We start from the raw sequence: 22,173 nt of genomic DNA, 5'->3' as shown, positions 1-22,173 counted from the left end.
GACAAACCCACAGTGGTGAAAAATGTACATATACAGACTGTCCTACCTGTACCCGTCAGGACAACCCCCACAGTGGTGAAAAATATACATATACAGACTGTCCTACCTGTACCCGCCAGGACAAACCCACAGTGGTGAAAAATATACATATACAGACTGTCCTACCTGTACCCGTCAGGACAACCCACAGTGGTGAAAAATGTACATATACAGACTGTCCTACCTGTACCCGCCAGGACAAACCCACAGTGGTGAAAAATATACATATACAGACTGTCCTACCTGTACCCGTCAGGACAAACCCACAGTGGTGAAAAATATACATATACAGACTGTCCTACCTGTACCCGCCAGGACAAACCCACAGTGGTGAAAAATATACATATACAGACTGTCCTACCTGTACCCGTCAGGACAAACCCACAGTGGTGAAAAATGTACATATACAGACTGTCCTACCTGTACCCGTCAGGACAAACCCACAGTGGTGAAAAATATACATATACAGACTGTCCTACCTGTACCCGTCAGGACAAACCCACAGTGGTGAAAAATATACATATACAGACTGTCCTACCTGTACCCGTCAGGACAAACCCACAGTGGTGAAAAATATACATATACAGACTGTCCTACCTGTACCCGTCAGGACAAACCCATAGTGGTGAAAAATATACATATACAGACTGTCCTACCTGTACCCGTCAGGACAAACCCACAGTGGTGAAAAATATACATATACAGACTGTCCTACCTGTACCCGTCAGGACAACCCCCACAGTGGTGAAAAATATACATATACAGACTGTCCTACCTGTACCCGTCAGGACAAACCCATAGTGGTGAAAAATATACATATACAGACTGTCCTACCTGTACCCGTCAGGACAACCCCCACAGTGGTGAAAAATATACATATACAGACTGTCCTACCTGTACCCGTCAGGACAAACCCATAGTGGTGAAAAATATACATATACAGACTGTCCTACCTGTACCCGTCAGGACAAACCCACAGTGGTGAAAAATGTACATATACTGACTGTCCTACCTGTACCCGCCAGGACAAACACATTCAAAGCTATTGACTGCATCGACACACTCAGCTCCATTGGCACAAAGATTAGGTACACAGTCATCAATGTCTCCTTCACAGTGAATATCAGTATACCCTAATATTAACAATATGATAATGTAATGTTAATATACAACATTGGTTTTATATAGACGGTGTAACATCATAGTTTTATCTCATGTTTTTATTGTTTCCAATTGTAAACGTTTGTGACAAGAATAGGCAAAGTATTGTATGTAGAACTATGTATAGTTCGTTACTATATCTGTTGCTTCGAATAGCATGTAATCATGATGATACATACTTCTACATATTATATTTTGGCTATGTTTACAACAAACGTTTAGTACATCTCTTACCAAAACTTTATAAGGGAATATCTGGGATACCTGCCGGGCCAGTGAAATTTGTATTGCAATATACGTGAAAAATCAGTGGCAAAAATAGATATTTTTGCGAAATACTGTATACTTTGGTATCAAAATCTAAAACAAAAATGTAATTATGAAACTTAATATGCAATCTTCGTCATATAAAGGCTTGTATGGCATCTAATACAAATAAATATCACTTTCGAATAAAAAGAAGTTGTCCATTATCGATGACCACCGGATGACCACCCGATCTCTTTGGGACAATAACATGTAGTAGAAACTATGCATGTACCTGTTAGACAGTTACAGTTATAGCCATTTATACCATCAATACACACTCCGCCATTTTGACACGGTGCAGATGCACATTCGTCGACTTCAAGATTACAAAATTGCCCAGTAAACCCAGGCATGCACCGACAACTGTATTGGTTTACCTGGAAGGAGACAGAGCGTTGATATGCTGAGGGTTGCGTGTAAAGAAAGATAAGCCAAATCAATTTGTATGTACATTTTACACATGTAAATTTTTGGCCATAAGGTCTAATATACCACCTGAAGATACATGCCTTAATAGTGAGGGGCTTTACTTTTGGACACTGCCATGTATCTCTCTGATAATGTTGACCAATAAATATAACACCCCCATCCACTCTCACCCCCATCCCATCATTGCTTCCCTTAAAACCCGTAAATATTTTTTCTTGTCCAAGGATAAACCATGATCACATAAAATAATCAACTGACTTATTACAGACTGTCTGTATGCAAATTGTCTCTAACTTTCATTTTTTTAATTTCAAAAGAAAAAAAAAAGATGTTAAAAATCGAAATATGTAGAGCTCCACACATTGGTATTATACGTGAAAAAGTTATAATTATAAACTATTGGTATAATTTACGACCAGTCCACTTGACGTAGAAATATTTAAAGTGTAACATATACATACCTGATCTATACACGTAGCACCGTTGGTACAACCATTGACAACACAATCATCTATGTCTATGTTACATGTATCACCCGTGAATCCCTCTAGACAGGTGCAGGTGTAGCTATCAATTGTAGGATTGCACTGACCACCATTAACACATGGGTTTGGATGACAGTTACCAACTCGAATGCGGCAATGCTTTCCAATAAACCCGTCAGCACAATAACAAGTGTACTTATTTACACCATCAATACATGTTGCACCATTCTGACAGTTGTTTGACTCGCATTCATTGATGTCGACCTCACAGTTAACTCCATTAAACCCATCCACACAGTTACAAATATAGCCATTTTCTTTGTCATCACACTGGCCGCCATTGTGACAGGGTGATGACATACACTCGTCAATATTCCTCCCACACTTTGTACCAGTCCAGCCTACTTTACACTCACAGATATAGTCATTGAGTTGGTCGGTACACGACAAGTGGTTTATACATGGAAAGCTTGCACAATCGTCTATGTCAGTCATACATCGACTTCCTGTTAAACCTGGTGGACATGAGCAAGTATGGCCGCCTCCAACTACACTAAAGCATGTTCCACTTCCACATGGAGAACCGATACAATGGTCTACTTCAATTTCACAACGATTACCAGTGTAGTCAACAGTACATAGGCAAGTAAAATCATTTATTCCATCTTGACACGTTCCTTTGTTACTGCATGGCCTGTGAGTAGATAATTTGTATCGATCATGAATATCTAGCCCAGAGACTTTGCTCTCTGGTTTGACAATGTCGTTTGCCAGAATAGTATGTTGAAACAGACAGCAAGTCTCTAGGCTCCGAATACCTGAGTGACAGATGGTTTTATCTTCGTATGAGTTGACGTACGAGTTACATAACAGACTGGGTGCAACTTTCACACATTCATTTATGTATAATAACTTAGTTAGAAGCAATGTATAAATGCAGTAATCAACCACAATGAAATGTTATACATGTCACAGATGACATATTTATATTTTCAGTAAACTGAATATTTTAACAACATCGCATGGCCTAGTTTGACTGAAAGGTCAATAGACTGTCTCAAGGATATTGGATTTAGACCACACAGGATTCCAAGCATACTCGAATACATGAGACGACAGTCTGCATTTCATAAATATCTAGGATTCATAGTGATCATTCATCAATGTTTTAAAATTACTTTTAGGGCATGGTCACGCCCAGAAATAATTATTTGGCCATTGGCCATGCGTTATGTATATTTAGACTTTAAGGACGTCACAATAAAGCACACTGAGACAGGCACTTCAGCTCAGATTTGGCAAGAGGACTTGGCTTCGCGGGAAGTCAATGAACGAGGCACTATGCTGGGTGTTTGCCTTCGTCTCGAGTGTAGATTTACACACAAACTGTGTAGTCTGAGCTAATTCCCTTTTAAAGTTCAAGTGTGATCCTGGTACGTACATACAGAAGTTGAGTCGGATATGAGATATGAGAGTGATTCGGGCGTTATTACTTGGTCTATCAGCTGTGTGTGAACAACAGTAGTAATATTGGTGGCGATCCGGGGCTTGAACAACAGAAAGTAATATTGATGGAGATCCGGGGCTTGAACAACAGTAGTAATATTGGTGGCGATCCGGGGCTTGAACAACAGAAAGTAATATTGATGGAGATCCGGGGCTTGAACAACAGAAAGTAATATTGATGGAGATCCGGGGCTTGAACAACCATTTGTGTGTATAATGAACCAAGTTTGAACCTTACGAAGACTTACCGACAACCTATAAGAAGAAAAACACAACCCCACTGGGTGAGTAAAACAAATTAACACTGTAACGAAGAAACAATGATGGAAATCTGGCCTTGCACGAGAAGAAAAAGTTTGTACAAAAAAAGGGATGCGGAGAAGATTCAAGGACTTTTCGAAAGGAAACTTTAACGATTATGTTCCAAATGGTGGGAATCCTACACGAACTAGAACTGATAATATTGCAGTAACGGAATATAAAATTGCAGAAGGAGAGAATGTGTCAGAAAGCGTGGAATTTTGAATAACGAGACAACGATAACGACTATGACAAACTTTAAGTGAAGCCATCAACGCGACCAACTGACATTCGATTCCTACAAGCACGAGTCTGAAGAACACTCTAATTTTCAACAAAACAATATCGGACGCTTATACAGAACGCAGCAGTTTGCATGTGAAATACATATTTAAGACTTTTGATGGACAAAGAACTCATTAATCATACGGTAGTAAAAATTTTTTAAAAAGATTGACATTATTATTATTGCTCAATTCATTTTTATTCACGATCAGCGAGTTTGTTACTGTGTGTACAAAGCTAATCATGAGAGACATGTGTAAGAAATAATAATTGTATGCTCGATTTAGTTTGACGACGAACAATTCTGGGAATCTATTTTCTTACCACAACCATTTCAGTGATGCTGTTTTACATCTCAATGGTCGCGTACAAGCAGAAAGAATATTATTGATTTATCTATGGAGAACATTTTAGTTTTAATAAGGATATTTCTTGAAGTATGGAGTATTGGAAACTCCTCGAAGTTTTGTTGACTCTGAGTTGTAGTGAGCCGAAAACGCTACAGATAAATGCGTTGCTCACGCGTTGAGTCTGATTTTGTGATGTAAGGTTCCTATGGTAAAGGAAGGAACCAAATTGATATAGTATTTTATTGAATCTGCAGTACAAGATAAATATTTGATTTTCAAAATTTGAGTGTAAAACAGAGATCCGACCGAAATGAGCTGTGTTATTGTCTATACAAATTTCCTTTCAAATTCCGCAAGAATTTATGAAATTCCTCAGAAAGGACCATTATCACTTGAGCTGTGTGTATAATTTCTAGTGGTATTGATTCAAAGGGTATATTGAATTGAAATGAGAAAATTGCCAACCTACTTATGGTCAATCAGGTTACTTGTAATGAAAACTAAATTGACTTATTGGATTAATATTAATGGTCTTAATAGTTCTGTATAAGTCGTTAACATACTGAAGATGTCAAATTTTAAACATGGATGAACAGCTAAGATGCCTGTAATGTTTAAATAATGACGTAGGGTTTCTTACACGACAATGATGGTGTTGGCGCAACTGACTTCTCTTGATGACTGTAACAGCTGATTAGTTAGTGTAACTTAAGGATAGCTGTAAGACAATACATTTAGGTCAGTGTTCTTGATAGCTGATACCAGGGTGAAATCACAAGTTACTAGACTTAGATTACTTGAATAACATTGACTGGTTAATTTTGACTTCACTAAACAAAGACGACGTCACTGACACACACTTTTATGCTACACCATTTTTCATAATATTGATTTCGTCTGCAGTTAAAGATTCAATTTGGAATATGATCACGAATATGGCATGCTGACCATTTGTCAGTGACAATTTTCAATATTGGCGTGATGAAATATTTAAGAGTTAATATTTATACATAGCATAGATATTTAATGTCATCATTTGATTTTACGAGACAGATACCTACATTCCTTTCAGATAGGAATACTTATGTTATAATTTAGTTATGTACACGATGAATCGGGTATAACTTGGTCAACATTAAAACATTCTCCTATTTATATTTCTTTATGTTCAACTTTTAAATGCTGCAGATATAATATTCCTAGCAAAGTTCTTTAGACCTGAGAATTCTATTGATGACTGTACTTGTCTGGTAGTGTTAATGAAAATAGAGGGGGCCCGAACAGTACGTTATGGATGGTCATATCTATCAGTATGATTGTGTGAATGATTGAAAAAGACTGGCCAGTCGAACGTATGTTTGTGATGTGATTGAGAAGTACACAATTCAATAGCCAACTCAGGATATAATTATTCTACGATTCAATTTTCTAATTATCTGTGATGTCTCTCTTTGATGTCATTTATTCATTAAAGTACATGTTGACGAAACAAGTATATCTGGTTCGGAATTTGAGATTTTAGCAATCTTAGTTTTCAAGGGTCGTATAAATTTTACATTTCTAACACTTCATACGAAACAGCATTAATTACTTCTAAGACTTTTCAATATTTTCAATTTTCATTTATGAAGGGTAAATTATTTTTTAGATATTTTAGTCTGTAACGAGGGCGTTACAAATTTTGGAAAGAGGGGAAAGTGTCACAGATGACATATTTATATTTTCAGTAAACTGAATATTTTAACAACATCGCATGGCCTAGTTTGACTGAAAGGTCAATAGACTGTCTCAAGGATATTGGATTTAGACCACACAGGATTCCAAGCATACTCGAATACATGAGACGACAGTCTGCATTTCATAAATATCTAGGATTCATAGTGATCATTCATCAATGTTTTAAAATTACTTTTAGGGCATGGTCACGCCCAGAAATAATTATTTGGCCATTGGCCATGCGTTATGTATATTTAGACTTTAAGGACGTCACAATAAAGCACACTGAGACAGGCACTTCAGCTCAGATTTGGCAAGAGGACTTGGCTTCGCGGGAAGTCAATGAACGAGGCACTATGCTGGGTGTTTGCCTTCGTCTCGAGTGTAGATTTACACACAAACTGTGTAGTCTGAGCTAATTCCCTTTTAAAGTTCAAGTGTGATCCTGGTACGTACATACAGAAGTTGAGTCGGATATGAGATATGAGAGTGATTCGGGCGTTATTACTTGGTCTATCAGCTGTGTGCGAAGATCAGTAGTAATATACATACACATAATATGGTGATGACTACGGAAAACACCAAATACATTCTAACAAGACTAAACCATTCAGTGTTAGAACTTCAAGGTATACAATATCTTAATAAATTAATACTCACTGTTCACTACATTCATCAATGTTTGTTTCACACGTAGAACCCTCGAAACCTTCTACACAATCACAGGTAAAACCGTTTACAATATCGTTGCAGGTTCCTCCATGCTCACACGGTCCAGACAGACATTCATTGATGTCAACCGCACAATCAAACCCTAAAAGAAAGTTGGATATGTATATTAGCATGTATAATGTTTTACATAAATGAATACTCTAAGTTATCACGTCATGACTTAATGTCTATAAATTCATCACAGTTTCTAGTTATATTGATAGTAACTTTCAAAATACAGGAATGAGATTTTAAACGAAAGGCTATTTTAATAATAATACTGAAGAATGCTACCGTATATCATAACAATAAGTGAAACATAGCATTTGTATAGGCCTAACCTACCTAGTTTCCGATATGGTTATCTTTTTGAACAGCGTTATGATTTGTACGTGAATGACGATCAAGATTCTAATTACTTACTTTTCAGGTAGACAGACTTTGTCAATTGTTCGTTTGCAGACTTTTTCGTTAGACAAGCACTAATTAAGGATTTTCTGAACATCATTATACAAATTAAAAGCTCATGCAACATCTAAATTACTATTTGCTGAAAGTACTGCCTTTACTTGTCGACCCAACAAAATCGTCCGTAGAGTGGGTTTATAGTTGGCGTGCAAATACAAAGATTGGGCTAACGACGTTGTTGGGTCAGCTATAACTTAATATGTCAGAATTAAACGAGTCTGTTGCATTTTGTCAGCAATGCAAATATAGAAAATGCGACCACCAGCTCTGGAAATGTATTGACTCATATTTTTACCTGCATAGCCTGGTTTGCATTCACACTCAAATGTTCCGTTTCCTTTTGGAATACACGTTCCATCATTCGCACACGTGACTTCGTCACATTTACTGATAGTTTGGTCACAGTGTTGTCCTTGGAAACCTTCAGGACAGTGACATGTGTAACCATTCTGGTTGTCATTACAGGTTGAGTCTCCAGCACAGGGATTGGATTCACATTCATTAATGTCTTCCTCACAGTCATGTCCTACATGTCAATGGTAAAAGAAGACAATTTGTTTAAAATACCATTTAACCTGTTTATGAAAATGGATAACATAAAAACACAAAAAAATCTGAACTGGATAGTCTCAATAAAGGTAAATTCAAAGGGTTTCCAAAAGTTCTGACTAGCTTTCGCCCTAGCCTGTTAAAAGAACATCATCAGTTCAGTAAATGGGTTGATCGATGGGTGGGTGGGTGGGTGGGTGGGTGGGTGGGTCGGTCGGTGGGTCGATAATAGTGCAACAACATTCGATCAGGAGACAGAAGGTGCAATATTTACACAGATCAAGACATAGTCATGTGATTTGTTGACAGCAACTATTCGAATTTTATACAAGTTTACATTGTAATCACTTCTTCTAGACGATATCATCTAGGGAATTTATCTGAGAATTCGGAAGTTTTCATTTCAATTGCTCGGTATTTTGTGTTTACAGTAGTAGTATTGTCGTCAACATATAACTAGTTAATTTCACACACGGGTTCCTGTAATAGTCAAGTGTGTGTAGAATAGTGACTGTCATTCACGTATGACCTGGGAAAGAAATCTTGTGCTAACGTCAAAATAAAATAAAATTGTGTGTGATTACGATAACCGACCCTAGTTTAAGCTGCTGACCCGAAACATTTAAAACAAAAAGAAAAGATTAAACTTTATGTATTCTTGACCTTCAAGTATGTATGTTTTCTTTCCCTAGTGATGTATGTTCATATTTCATCAAACTATCACAGAGGGGGTATTCTGACCGACATATCATTTCTTTTGTCCTTCTTAGTTTTTTTTTCAAAATGAAAAGAATAAAAAAGGTAAAGATAAAAATAAAATAAAATAAATCCCCGACCTACCTACCCTATTTTCTGAGGCCATGTTATTGACAATTATTCTATTCTCTCCTAAAAGTGCAACTTTACAGAATAGTTTGTACACACACACACACACACACACACACACACACACGCACGCACGCACGCACACACACACACACACACACACACACACACACACACATACATACATACATACATACATACATACATACATACATACATACATACATACATATATAGCTAGTATGATAGAAGAACTTTAACAAACCTTCAAATCCTGGGCTACAATCGCATTCATAAGATGCCAAACCATCAATACAGATTCCGTTATTTGAGCATGGACTAGATGAACAGTCATCTATTTGCACATCGCAAAACCGTCCAACGTAACCAGGTGCGCATGAACAATGAACTTCATTGCCGTCAACTGAAAACTGTCCTCCGTTCCGACAAGGACTTTCGTCGGCAGAAGAATCAAAATTTCTTTCGCAGTATGTTCCAAACTTTCCAACTACGCACTTACAGGTAAAGACGTCACCCTGGTCTAGACATGTACCACCGTTTTGACAGGGAGTATTAGCACAAAGATCAACATCAATTTCACAGTTGGTTCCTGTGTAGCCCATTGTGCAATCACATGTGTATGATCCTATTCCGTCAGTACATGCCCCACGGTGTCGACATGGTTGGGTTTTACAGTCATCAATATTAGTTTCACAATTCAACCCAGTATATCCCACTGCACACGCGCATTGGTATCCACTTGTGCCAGACGTACACGTGGCACTATTTTCACAGACGTTTGGCTGACAGAAATCTGTTTCATATTGACAATTGTCACCATTATACTCGGAAGGGCAATGACAGATGTATTCATTGACACGATCTTCACATGTCCCACCATGGGCACATGGACTACTTGAACACTCATTCAAATCTGTGCTGCAGTCTGCACCTACAAATAAAAATATTCCTCATGTATTTACAACACACCACGTTATCTTAGACAAGAATTCATGCAATACTCCCCTCTTCATCTCTTTTTATTGTCAGATTCTATAGATACATGACCCTTGGGAAAGACCTCTTTGTTGGTTTTGGCGATTTAACGTATGGTGATGTCTCGAGCATTCGATGCTAGCTATTTCTCTACTCAAGTTAGTATTGTAGGATTTATAGTTTTCGTAACCTTTACATACGAAGAGTTCATTGAAATTCAGTTTGGTAAGACATACAGAGAAAACGACACAAGTGTTCGATCAGTGCGTCCGTCAGTAATACATCATTTCTCAGACATATAATATCCGATTTCATTCAAACCTGACACAAAGGTGACATGTCATATGGGACATATGCACGTCAATTTGTTTTTTGATATATGCAAATTTGATCGAATGGCGGCCATATTTGTAGTTAAAACATTATTTATATAACTCAAAACCTTTAATGCGTAGACAATCCATCAAGTGTCTACCCAATGTTGTCAGATGCGAGCTATCTTTGGAGACCTTGACCTTTGACCTTAACCTTCATGGCTAATTATCAAAATCAAGCCAATTCCTGCCTACCACAGACACATTGTATTGTTTACATATTGCAAATTTCTTTTAAATCATGTCTACAAGTACTATTGAAGAAAAGAACTATACACAAGCATTATTTTGGTGCTCATGTAATTTGTACTGAATGGCAGCCATATTTGTAGTAAACAATCACTTTATTTAATACTGCATAACTATACAACTTCAATCATAGATTCTATTCAGGACCATCAAAATTAAGTTATTACTTACATATTGCAGACATTTTTAGCAATTATGTAAGAATACTGTGTTTTAGATCATGTCTATAGATAATGTAGAACCAGATAAACATACACATGCAAATACTTTTGGTGCTCACGTCACAATTTTATTTATGGCAGCCGTATTTGTAGTGAACAATCGTGATTCACCAATTAACTCAAAAACCTTAATATATGGAGACTACATTAAAGTTTAACCTATATTGCCAGATTTAAATTTTCTTTTTTAGATAATGACCTTTGACCTAGCCCCGGATCGTCATGTTCAGTTACTGAAATTCAGTGATTCCTTGTATTATCAGACACTGTAGTGTTTATTTGTTATCAACAATTTCTTTTAAATCATATCTTCATCCAGTCACATTGGAGTAGTGAGAAATATATGTTCTATGAAGACTTGTTTATAGTATTCTTTATGTAGTCATTGGGTCATTGTGGACATCATGACAATGATTACTTTAGACCTGCACTACCTGCACTGTGCAACTGGGGTATTACATTCATCAAATATTAATATATTTCACTAAAACAACATTATATCAGTCAATTAGTGGTCAGTATAATATGTAGGCAGTGTAGTTACAAGTTTAAATATTGAGGAAAATCTCGGTTTCGAATCTGTAACATATATTAAACCTAGGCCTGTACTAATTGTAACTGGAGTATCATTTTTCGATAAGACAACCACAATATTTTGACTGAAAATTGTTAAAATACCAATAATTAGACATTGTACACGTTAATCCAGACTTAGTACACAAACAGCTTAAAATCGTTATCACCATAGAAAGCTCTGATTTTTGGTGCAGACCCCAAAAACAATTCGATTTGATTTATTGTGTATACAGCTACGTTATTTTACCTAACACAGGTGATGCAATCAGTGTATGATATTACGAGTAAGTTATTTTACCTAACAAAACAGTTTTGTTTAAAACGTTCCAGTTGCACCTAATGTAGCTTTAAATCGATAGATGAAGAATGGGAGCATGAGGTAAAATTCACAATGACGCGCAGGAATGATACCGGTATATTTAAAGGCGGTAATCTTGACAAACGCTTTTTTTCATCAAGATGAGTTACTTACCTACAAATCCTAAGGTACATTCACATATATAGGCATTGACGTCATCCATGCATGTAGCACCATTAAAACAAGGAGCAGATCGACAGTCATCTATGTTCGTTTGACAATTGACATCTGTGTAGCCCTTGATGCAGGTACACGTATAACTATCAATGTTGTCGTTACACGTTGCTCCATTTTGACAAGGGTTACTTAGACATTCATTTACATCTGTTTGGGAATATCAGTAGATGTAAGTCGATAACTTTGTCATGCATTTCGCATTATAATTATATAAAAGAACAGCATTACGATATATACAGTTATCCAGACTATACTGATATGTATTAAGTTTTTATTTTCGACATACAAAATTCTGCAGCGAGACCTTGGTGTCTACAATTTTTCATTTCTAAGAATTATCAAGACTGATGCGTACACTAGTGACTTCAAATTTGATGGTGAATGTTAACACACTAGAGAGTCAGTTCATAGTGTTGATGAAATAACTTTTTTTCTATATGACATGTCAGTTTATGTGATTTACGACTTTAACAAATAAGAACATTTTGTGTTATTTGCATTATATATTTAAATTGAATTCGAAAAAAGGGTAACACTGTCGTAAAGAAGTGCTTCATAATTTGCAACATTTTTCCATGACCATAACGCCCATGTAAAATATTATTTTACAAAGTACCTTGGCAGTCGTCTACGGAGATGGTACCTTCTCCAAGAGTGGTATCTATACGTGGGCATATAAGACATTGATGTTTACCAGTGTTCGGTTGATAATAACGTCTTGGACATGGTGAACACGGTTCAAAGCCGTCAGGCGAGTAGGCACCAGCAGGACATGGCGCTAGAAAAGTTGAAAATTGACATCAGTAAGTACATAGTATCAAACATTCAGTTCAGTAGAAATACCCATGTATCCAATTGGGTATAACGTATAAGGCTTAATCCATTTTGATTGGAGTTATTCAGATTTAAAATGGTTATTTTACAACAGAAAAGAAAGTTAATAATTTGCATATTGATATTACCATCATAGCTGTTGTATACCTTACCTCTACACATCTCTATAGATGATGATCCTATTGTATTGGTAGTTGTGCCAGTAGGACACTGAATACAAGAGGTCTGTGCGTAGTCTGATTGATAATTTCCAATTGGACATAGGGAACAAGTCACAGCACCAGTCTCCGAATATGAACCCGGGATACATGCCTCTAAAATGATTGAAATCGTGCAATTGGTTAGATTATTAACACAAACACATTCACAAATTGCAAACGTTACAAGATGCGTTACCAGCGTTATTGTTATTGATTTTGGCATGAGTACTGACGATGTTGGTGACAGTGTGTTTGATTGGCATTATGAGAAAAGTTTGACGTCCAAGTGCCTGGCTCTTAGGGTATAAGTAGCACATTATGAAACCCCAATTTACGATGTTTTTTTTCTATCTAACAAAGTGTGGCGTGATTGAACATGCACGGATTTTTAACAAAGACACCATGAACACCTCTGTGTATACCACTAATTCTATATACTGATTAAACTAAATTAAAGGATTAAATGTTAGTGAAGATAAATACTTTCTCTACTGTCATTGATTTGACCTTACAGTCTCTTTGAAAGCATAAGATTTGACGCTTCTGATATGCAGTACATATATTATATCAACATACCAACGCAATCCAGGTCACTTCTACTTCCTTCTTTAGACGTTGTAAAGCCATCGGGACAGCTATTGCATGAAATTTGACCTGTGGAATCCTGGTACGAACCTTTTGGACATAAGCTACATTCCTGTGTTTGGTTGTTGTAGTATGTGCCTTTAATACACTTGACTGTGGAAAATCCGAAGAAAATATGTAAGATATACGTGTTGTATTATACACGAACACATACATACATACATACATACATACATACATACATACATACATACATACAGACAGACAGACAGACAGACAGACAGACAGACACACATACATACATACATACATACATATATACATACTTACATACATACATACACATTACAGATAAGACTTCCGTTCACAAGTTGAACACTATTTTCGTAATAATAAACATTACCTCAGAGTGTATTTAGAAGGTGAATAAAATACACATACTACATCTTGTACTTGCAAGGTAGACAGTATAATGGCAGGGAGAAAGCGACGGTTTGCTGTTATGACAGCTGAGGACATAGATCAGAAACTGAAGGCAAGTGTACCGAAAAATACACAGAAAAATACTAGCTCATCATGCGAAAATTGGCTTTATGAAATTATGTCAAATCTTCTGGGAGATTATCAGACTGGACAAACAGTCAATCATACACACACTACTCTCTGCTATACTAGTTAATGCATAAATAAGTGTGATAATCTCCCAGAAGATAAGAGATAAAGCAAACAGTTAATGTAAGTGATCTCTTGCCAATTATAAGATTAAGTGTGTTTTAATTTAGATCAGAGAAGAATGGACAAGGCGTCTTTATTTAGTCAATAACAGAGAATGACACACAGCTGAAAGAGAGAAAAGTAGCCTGGGTCAATTGATCTATATCACACACAAAATAAGTTATATTGCACCACAAAAAATGAGCATTCAATCAGTCAATCATTCAACCAAATAGTAAACCAATCAATAAACCGATCGGTCAATCGATCGATCGATCGATCAATTACATGCTCACTTAACCCTGTGGTATGATCGCATGGAAATGAACCAGGATTAATTTCCAATTCATGTAGTTGTGTGTATAATAAAAATAGAACAACGATACCAAATTGAAATAAATATATAATGTATATATATGACGTAATACTTGTCTTGGTCTAAACAATTTGTAAAGCTTTGATATTGTAAACAATATCATTCCTAGTCTACAGATAAGGATGATTGAATGTAAAACCAATTATACATACCACAGACATAGTTGATATCATTTATACATACCACAGACATAGTCGATATCATTTATACATACCACAGACATAGTCGATATCATTTATACATACCACAGACATAGTCGATATCATTTATACATACCACAGACATAGTCGATATCATTTATACATACCACAGACATAGTCGATATCATTTATACATACCACAGACATAGTCGATATCATTTATACATACCACAGACATAGTCGATACAATTTATACATACCACAGACATAGTCGATATCATTTATACATACCACAGACATAGTCGATATCATTTATACATACCACAGACATAGTCGATATCATTTATACATACCACAGACATAGTCGATACCATTTATACATACCACAGACATAGTCGATACCATTTATACATACCACAGACATAGTCGATATCATTTATACATACCACAGACATAGTCGATATCATTTATACATACCACAGACATAGTCGATATCATTTATACATACCACAGACATAGTCGATACCATTTATACATACCACAGACATAGTCGATATCATTTATACATACCACAGACATAGTCGATATCATTTATACATACCACAGACATAGTCGATATCATTTATACATACCACAGACATAGTCGATACCATTTATACATACCACAGACATAGTCGATATCATTTATACATACCACAGACATAGTCGATATCATTTATACATACCACAGACATAGTCGATACCATTTATACATACCACAGACATAGTCGATATCATTTATACATACCACAGACATAGTCGATATCATTTATACATACCACAGACATAGTCGATATCATTTATACATACCACAGACATAGTCGATATCATTTATACATACCACAGACATAGTCGATATCATTTATACATACCACAGACATAGTCGATACCATTTATACATACCACAGACATAGTCGATATCATTTATACATACCACAGACATAGTCGATATCATTTATACATACCACAGACATAGTCGATATCATTTATACATACCACAGACATAGTCGATACCATTTATACATACCACAGACATAGTCGATACCATTTATACATACCACAGACATAGTCGATATCATTTATACATACCACAGACATAGTCGATATCATTTATACATACCACAGACATAGTCGATATCATTTATACATACCACAGACATAGTCGATACCATTTATACATACCACAGACATAGTTGATATCATTTATACATACCACAGACATAGTCGATATCATTTATACATACCACAGACATAGTCGATACCATTTATACATACCACAGACATAGTCGATACCATTTATACATACCACAGACATAGTTGATATCATTTATACATACCACAGACATAGTCGATATCATTTATACATACCACAGACATAGTCGATACCATTTATACATACCACAGACATAGTTGATATCATTTATACATACCACAGACATAGTCGATACCATTTATACATACCACAGACATAGTCGATACCATTTATACATACCACAGACATAGTCGATATCATTTATACATACCACAGACATAGTCGATACCATTTATACATACCACAGACATAGTCGATATCATTTATACATACCACAGACATAGTCAATATCATTTATACATACCACAGACATAGTCGATATCATTTATACATACCACAGACATAGTCGATACCATTTATACATACCACAGACATAGTCGATATCATTTATACATACCACAGACATAGTCGATATCATTTATACATACCACAGACATAGTCGATACCATTTATACATACCACAGACATAGTCGATATCATTTATACATACCACAGACATAGTCGATATCATTTATACATACCACAGATATAGTCGATATCATTTATACATACCACAGACATAGTCGATATCATTTATACATACCACAGACATAGTCGATATCATTTATACATACCACAGACATAGTCGATACCATTTATACATACCACAGACATAGTCGATATCATTTATACATACCACAGACATAGTCGATATCATTTATACATACCACAGACATAGTCGATATCATTTATACATACCACAGACATAGTCGATACCATTTATACATACCACAGACATAGTCGATACCATTTATACATACCACAGACATAGTCGATATCATTTATACATACCACAGACATAGTCGATATCATTTATACATACCACAGACATAGTCGATATCATTTATACATACCACAGACATAGTCGATATCATTTATACATACCACAGACATAGTCGATATTATTTGTTCCGTATGGCGCGTCACAAAAAAGTTCGGCAAAATTGTCGTAATTCAAACTATCATGTTTTACTTCATATTCGAAACCTTGATAAGGTTGAATCTGAAAGCGTCCTTCATCAATTTCCCCCTGGATGGCATCTAAAATATGCAATAGTTTTTCTTCAGCATCCAGAACGTTGGAGAAATCATCCTGGTCTGGGTTATGATTTATATTTGTCTCTTGGTTAAAGGTTATCGTGAGAAGAAACTCGAAGTCACTTCTTATATTCCGATGCTTTGAATTAGCTGCAATCTTGTCAACATCCTTATTAATTGATCGTTTTTCTAAACCCAATCGTTTCTGGTTCATCTCATCCAGTTTCCTACTCTCAGAGCGCTTCTTTCGAGCGGTGACAGGCCCACAAGTGACAACCACGTCACTAACCAAACAATTATCCGACAACGTACATGCTGATTCCTGTAGTGGAGATGCCATAAGAAGATCGATAAACGTCTGGGATATATATGAGATTGCTTCGTCGGTTGGGCAATTATTTGTGTAATATTGAACATCACTTGAAAGGTAAACTCTGTTACTACTTCTTGTTTCTGAAATTGACAATATAGAATATAGAATTATATTAATATAGAGATATTATAAATACTGATAAAAATAATGACTCAAATTCTTCGCAATAGTTTCCGGGGCACCCAACTGGTCAAAGCAATCTAAACATAATAAAAAAATAAGCACTTTCCTTTTAATAAATTCCTCAAATCATAATTATGGTGGAATCCAACAGATTTATGTTGCAAGACAATTACAAGACACATTCGCTAAGTGGTCTGCATGTATATTTATATTTGCACATGCAAAATATTTGGGTCAAACAACTCTGCGTCTTTTCTATAGTCATCAATTCTTGATCATAATTTGGTGCGATAGTCTAATAGAGGGTGCGGGTAGACAGCCACATAGAGCTACATTAGTAACATCAATCAAACATTACAGGGTGTATATAAGCCTTTGTAACTTTCTTCACTGTCTTGCCTTGGATAACTGATCTTAACTTTCATCATCACAGTCTGGTTAAATATCGCAGTACGTATAGCAAGTTGAAAACCACCCATCAAACAGTATCAAGTCCAATATCAATATTTCTCTCTTCAAAAAAAGAATGACAATAGTATGATGAAAGCTTAAGAATGACAATGTTTTGATGGCAGTAACCCAATATAATCCTAAGCAGGTTACAATCGTTAAATATTTCTGAACAAAATACAGAGTTTACGTACCTGAACAATCTGGAACATAATCATTTGGACTCCATGTGCCGTCAGATTGGCATACGAACCGTTCTGGTATTTTACCGTTGTCTGTTCTCGGGATATTAAAATTTTCATTACAAAACATGGTGCATGCCTCGCTAAATCCAAACTCATAGCATGCTGTGCCTCCGTTTTCCGGTAAATGAAGCACTTCACATGATGTTCCTACAAAGATACAACCATCAATTTAGCGTTAGGGTTTGTTATTGGACTATGAATGTCCATTTTGTATGTCAGAAAGTGTGTCAATTTATCATGAAAAAAAAATAATCTAGCTTGTTAATCCTTGAAACTTCAAACATAATAGGCAAAATTGTTTCTAAGTTCAATCTCGGACAACTGTTTTCTATAGTGATAACACCAGTTGGCTTTCAAATGTTCGCATGTCATGACAGACTTGACACTGTTGCTATTACCAACACAGTATATTCACACAATCTGAATTGTCAACAATTATTCATTTTTCCATTTTAGTTAGTTTTTTATGTCAATTGATACAATTTAGGCTATGTTCATATTCGAAGGCGTACAATAATGTCTTGACGTTGCCGTGTGGCAAAGCCAAACAAACCATAATATAATAGACTTCAGTAGTTACCAGTAACTTCAATATTAAACTGACAAAAGACAGTATTTCCATTTTCAGGATTTGTAGCTTGGTAAATTATAGTATGAACCCCGAGAGCTAGCTCTGTCGTCGATGCTCCGTCAAAGTTGTTGGTTATGTCGAGAGTATCTCCTGTTGGTTCTTCAAAAATCGGTTCCCCAAATGAAATATTTGCTGACTGTCCTGAAATTTGTTCCGTCTTGTCTGGAGGACAGTATGTAACAACGGGCTGTACGTCGTCTGTGCAAAAAGTGAAGAGACACATTCGTCATAAGTATATGGAAAGAATTATGAGGTCTGAAGTAATTGTCATGATACTTCTTGACTTCAGATAGAACACTCAGTCAGAATGAAACTTGAAAAGTTGAGAAATAAAGGTAAACCTTGATTATGTTATCACTCGAAAGATTTATTCATCATTCCTGTACAACAGTACCAATATTTGTATATTAGTTGACTTGAAGTGTAACATATTAAAATTCGGATTCCAAATGACACGGCCTTTTGTAAGGTTACTGATCCAAAGAATTTCCTCTACCTGTCACATATATTTCAAATGTACACACTGCACAGTTGCCGCTTTCGTCACAGAAACTGTACTCTACATTTGTTGTGGTGGTTACAACATACGGTGACGTCACATCGCTTGGTGATTTCGTCACAGACAATATGGTTCCTGAATTATCATCGGCTGTAGGTTCGGTAAATGTAACTTCAACTCCACTTGCATTCGTCAGTGTGGCAAAGATTGTATTTGGACACGATAGAACAGATGGTGGCTGTTGATCTGAAAGTTTAAATTTGAACTGATGTATTAGATACAGTGATATGGGGATAGTGACCAATGGCTTGTACGTCCCATGTGTACATTCTAAGAAAGAAACGAGCATCACGACTGATGACCATTATATGCACTGTCACACAGCATAATTTATTATGTACATGTATTGCTACTTGCCCATGGAAATTACTCTTTATCAATACATATATACTCCAAAACTAAATTCACTTCGACTGATTCGAAGACGACAGTCCTTTTTCATGTTGATGGACATGGTTTGCTGTTGTTGTTTTTGTTTTTGTTATTGTTATTGTAGTAGTAGTAGTAGTAGTAGTAGTAGTAGTAGTAGTAGTACCGGAGTTTTCCGAAAACTATAAGCCCTGGGCCACTATTCGGAAAATCAGCAAATTCAGAACCACAACAGAGGAACTAAATAGAAGCTCAGGGCGATTATTTGGCAGTCAACACTCAACAGCCATGTGGCTATGTCATTACTAATGGGGACATACCAGTTTAGGGACACAACAATTAGGAAGACAAGAATAATAATTTCATGTTATAATAACTCAAATATATCAAATGAAACATTTTATTTGCTATCATTCTATCAGCATTGATTGTATTGTTGCGTCGATGCCTCAAAAATAACCATTATAAATAGAATAGAATTGTCAATTGACTGAAACCAAGCATGTCAACTTTATATTTATTATTATAAAGTAGATATTGTTCAACTAAAAATAGTGTACGTCTGAATATACAGATTCATAGGCAAGATTCAATGTTTCACATTAGCGGGACTTGGGACCACTAATTTTTTTAGCAGGACCACTGCATTTTTTTCATCACTGGTCCGGGGACCACCAGTTCACAAAATGATTTGTTCACCCTGGATAAACTTGACATTAGCCTTGTACCGATCGTTAAATCTCCATGAACTCATTTATACATAACATTACACATTACTTCAACTCTCACTCGATGTAATTCACTTTGTGTGCACACTCACCATGCAAATTACCCTGACCTATTTTTAGACCCAGTGTGTCGCATTGACAGTGACGTCTGCGGGTCTCCATGAGTCATCTGCCGACTTGTTGATCGATCTCAGCACAAAGGTGTATGTACCTACCTTCACGATCACATTCTCCTCGTGTAAAAAAAACATCCATTTTTATTGGCACTCTAAGTTTATGTTTTTTTCAATGGAACATTCGAACTAAATAAAAACTAACGTTACCAATATAACAAGGCAAAATTCTTGCCGTAGTGAATCTGAAAAACCCATTAGACGCCCACCCGCCAAATGATCGCCCATGGGCAACTTTTCGGATGGGCTTGTTTTCGGAAAACTCCGGTAGTAGTAGTGGAAGTGGTGATTGTTATCATCATTGTTGTTGTTGTTGTTGTTGTTGTTGTTATTGTTGTTGCTGCTGCTGCTGTTGTTGTTGCTGTGTTCCTGTACCTTTCAGTGAACATTATTCTGATTTGAAATTTCCAGTGCCACCATTTCTGTGTGACGTCATAGAGAAGTGTGATGTAAAACGTTTATTTCTGAATTGGAAATAAATCAATAAATGTGAAATAGACAAAACTTACCTTGATATAAAAGTTTAGAGTTGCCACTTGTCTTCCATTCAGTCAGTGTTAGTGGGTTACCTAGTGGTATGATAATGATATTAACTAATATACCTTACCTACACAAGTGGCATCAACCCACACGTCACTGTCCCAATCTCCACTATCTTGACAGGAAATCTGTGAGGCGTCACCAGATAACTGGAAACTATAAGGACAGTAGAGCATACATACTGTTCCCCTCTGTGGATTGGATGGCCCAGCACAGTGAACTGGATATACCTGTACCGGATCGGTTAATGCCACTGGGTTGCAAGTATTCACTGAAAACAATTGATAGGTAGGATACATTTTCTATCGTCTTTGACCGCCCCCCCCCCGTATTATCTTTGCACTTGTGACGGAATGGATGGATGGACAGACGAATGGATAGATGGGGAAGGATGAGTGAGTGAGTGGGTGGGTGGGTTTGGGTGTGTGGGTGGGTGAATAGGAAGATATATAGCTGGAGAGATTGATTGATAAATGAATAGACATATATTCTGTTCTACAGAAATCAGGCTACAGTGCTTCATGTGATGATCTTTGATGAAGAACAAGGTAGCAGAATATTGTTTAGTTGAATTGTAACATAGGAGTCAGTCTTAAGTTCACCAGGTTAACTAAAGGGAAA

At 36.3% G+C, this 22,173-nt stretch overlaps 1 protein-coding gene across 1 annotated transcript in view; it reads right to left on the bottom strand.

The window, feature by feature from the left end:
* Positions 1 to 22,173, bottom strand: part of LOC144439473 (uncharacterized) — a 45,333-nt gene that overhangs the window by 12,204 nt on the left and 10,956 nt on the right. Inside the window, exons 15-29 of the mRNA XM_078128761.1 lie at positions 21,620 to 21,823; positions 19,680 to 19,928; positions 19,133 to 19,381; positions 18,502 to 18,699; positions 17,209 to 17,814; positions 13,695 to 13,856; positions 13,071 to 13,232; positions 12,701 to 12,862; positions 12,022 to 12,231; positions 9,399 to 10,085; positions 8,055 to 8,285; positions 7,241 to 7,394; positions 2,400 to 3,117; positions 1,742 to 1,886; positions 1,052 to 1,172 (exon numbers count right to left, since the gene is read on the bottom strand). Coding sequence (XP_077984887.1) covers positions 1,052 to 1,172; positions 1,742 to 1,886; positions 2,400 to 3,117; positions 7,241 to 7,394; positions 8,055 to 8,285; positions 9,399 to 10,085; positions 12,022 to 12,231; positions 12,701 to 12,862; positions 13,071 to 13,232; positions 13,695 to 13,856; positions 17,209 to 17,814; positions 18,502 to 18,699; positions 19,133 to 19,381; positions 19,680 to 19,928; positions 21,620 to 21,823 — 4,258 coding nt within the window. The remainder of the gene's footprint in view (positions 1 to 1,051; positions 1,173 to 1,741; positions 1,887 to 2,399; positions 3,118 to 7,240; positions 7,395 to 8,054; positions 8,286 to 9,398; positions 10,086 to 12,021; positions 12,232 to 12,700; positions 12,863 to 13,070; positions 13,233 to 13,694; positions 13,857 to 17,208; positions 17,815 to 18,501; positions 18,700 to 19,132; positions 19,382 to 19,679; positions 19,929 to 21,619; positions 21,824 to 22,173) is intronic.

This window comes from Glandiceps talaboti, chromosome 8 (genome assembly GCF_964340395.1).
Source record: "Glandiceps talaboti chromosome 8, keGlaTala1.1, whole genome shotgun sequence".
In the NCBI taxonomy this organism is placed as follows: domain Eukaryota; kingdom Metazoa; phylum Hemichordata; class Enteropneusta; family Spengelidae; genus Glandiceps; species Glandiceps talaboti.
Note: the sequence above shows the minus strand (reverse complement) of the source record. Positions and strands in the feature narration are given on the sequence as shown.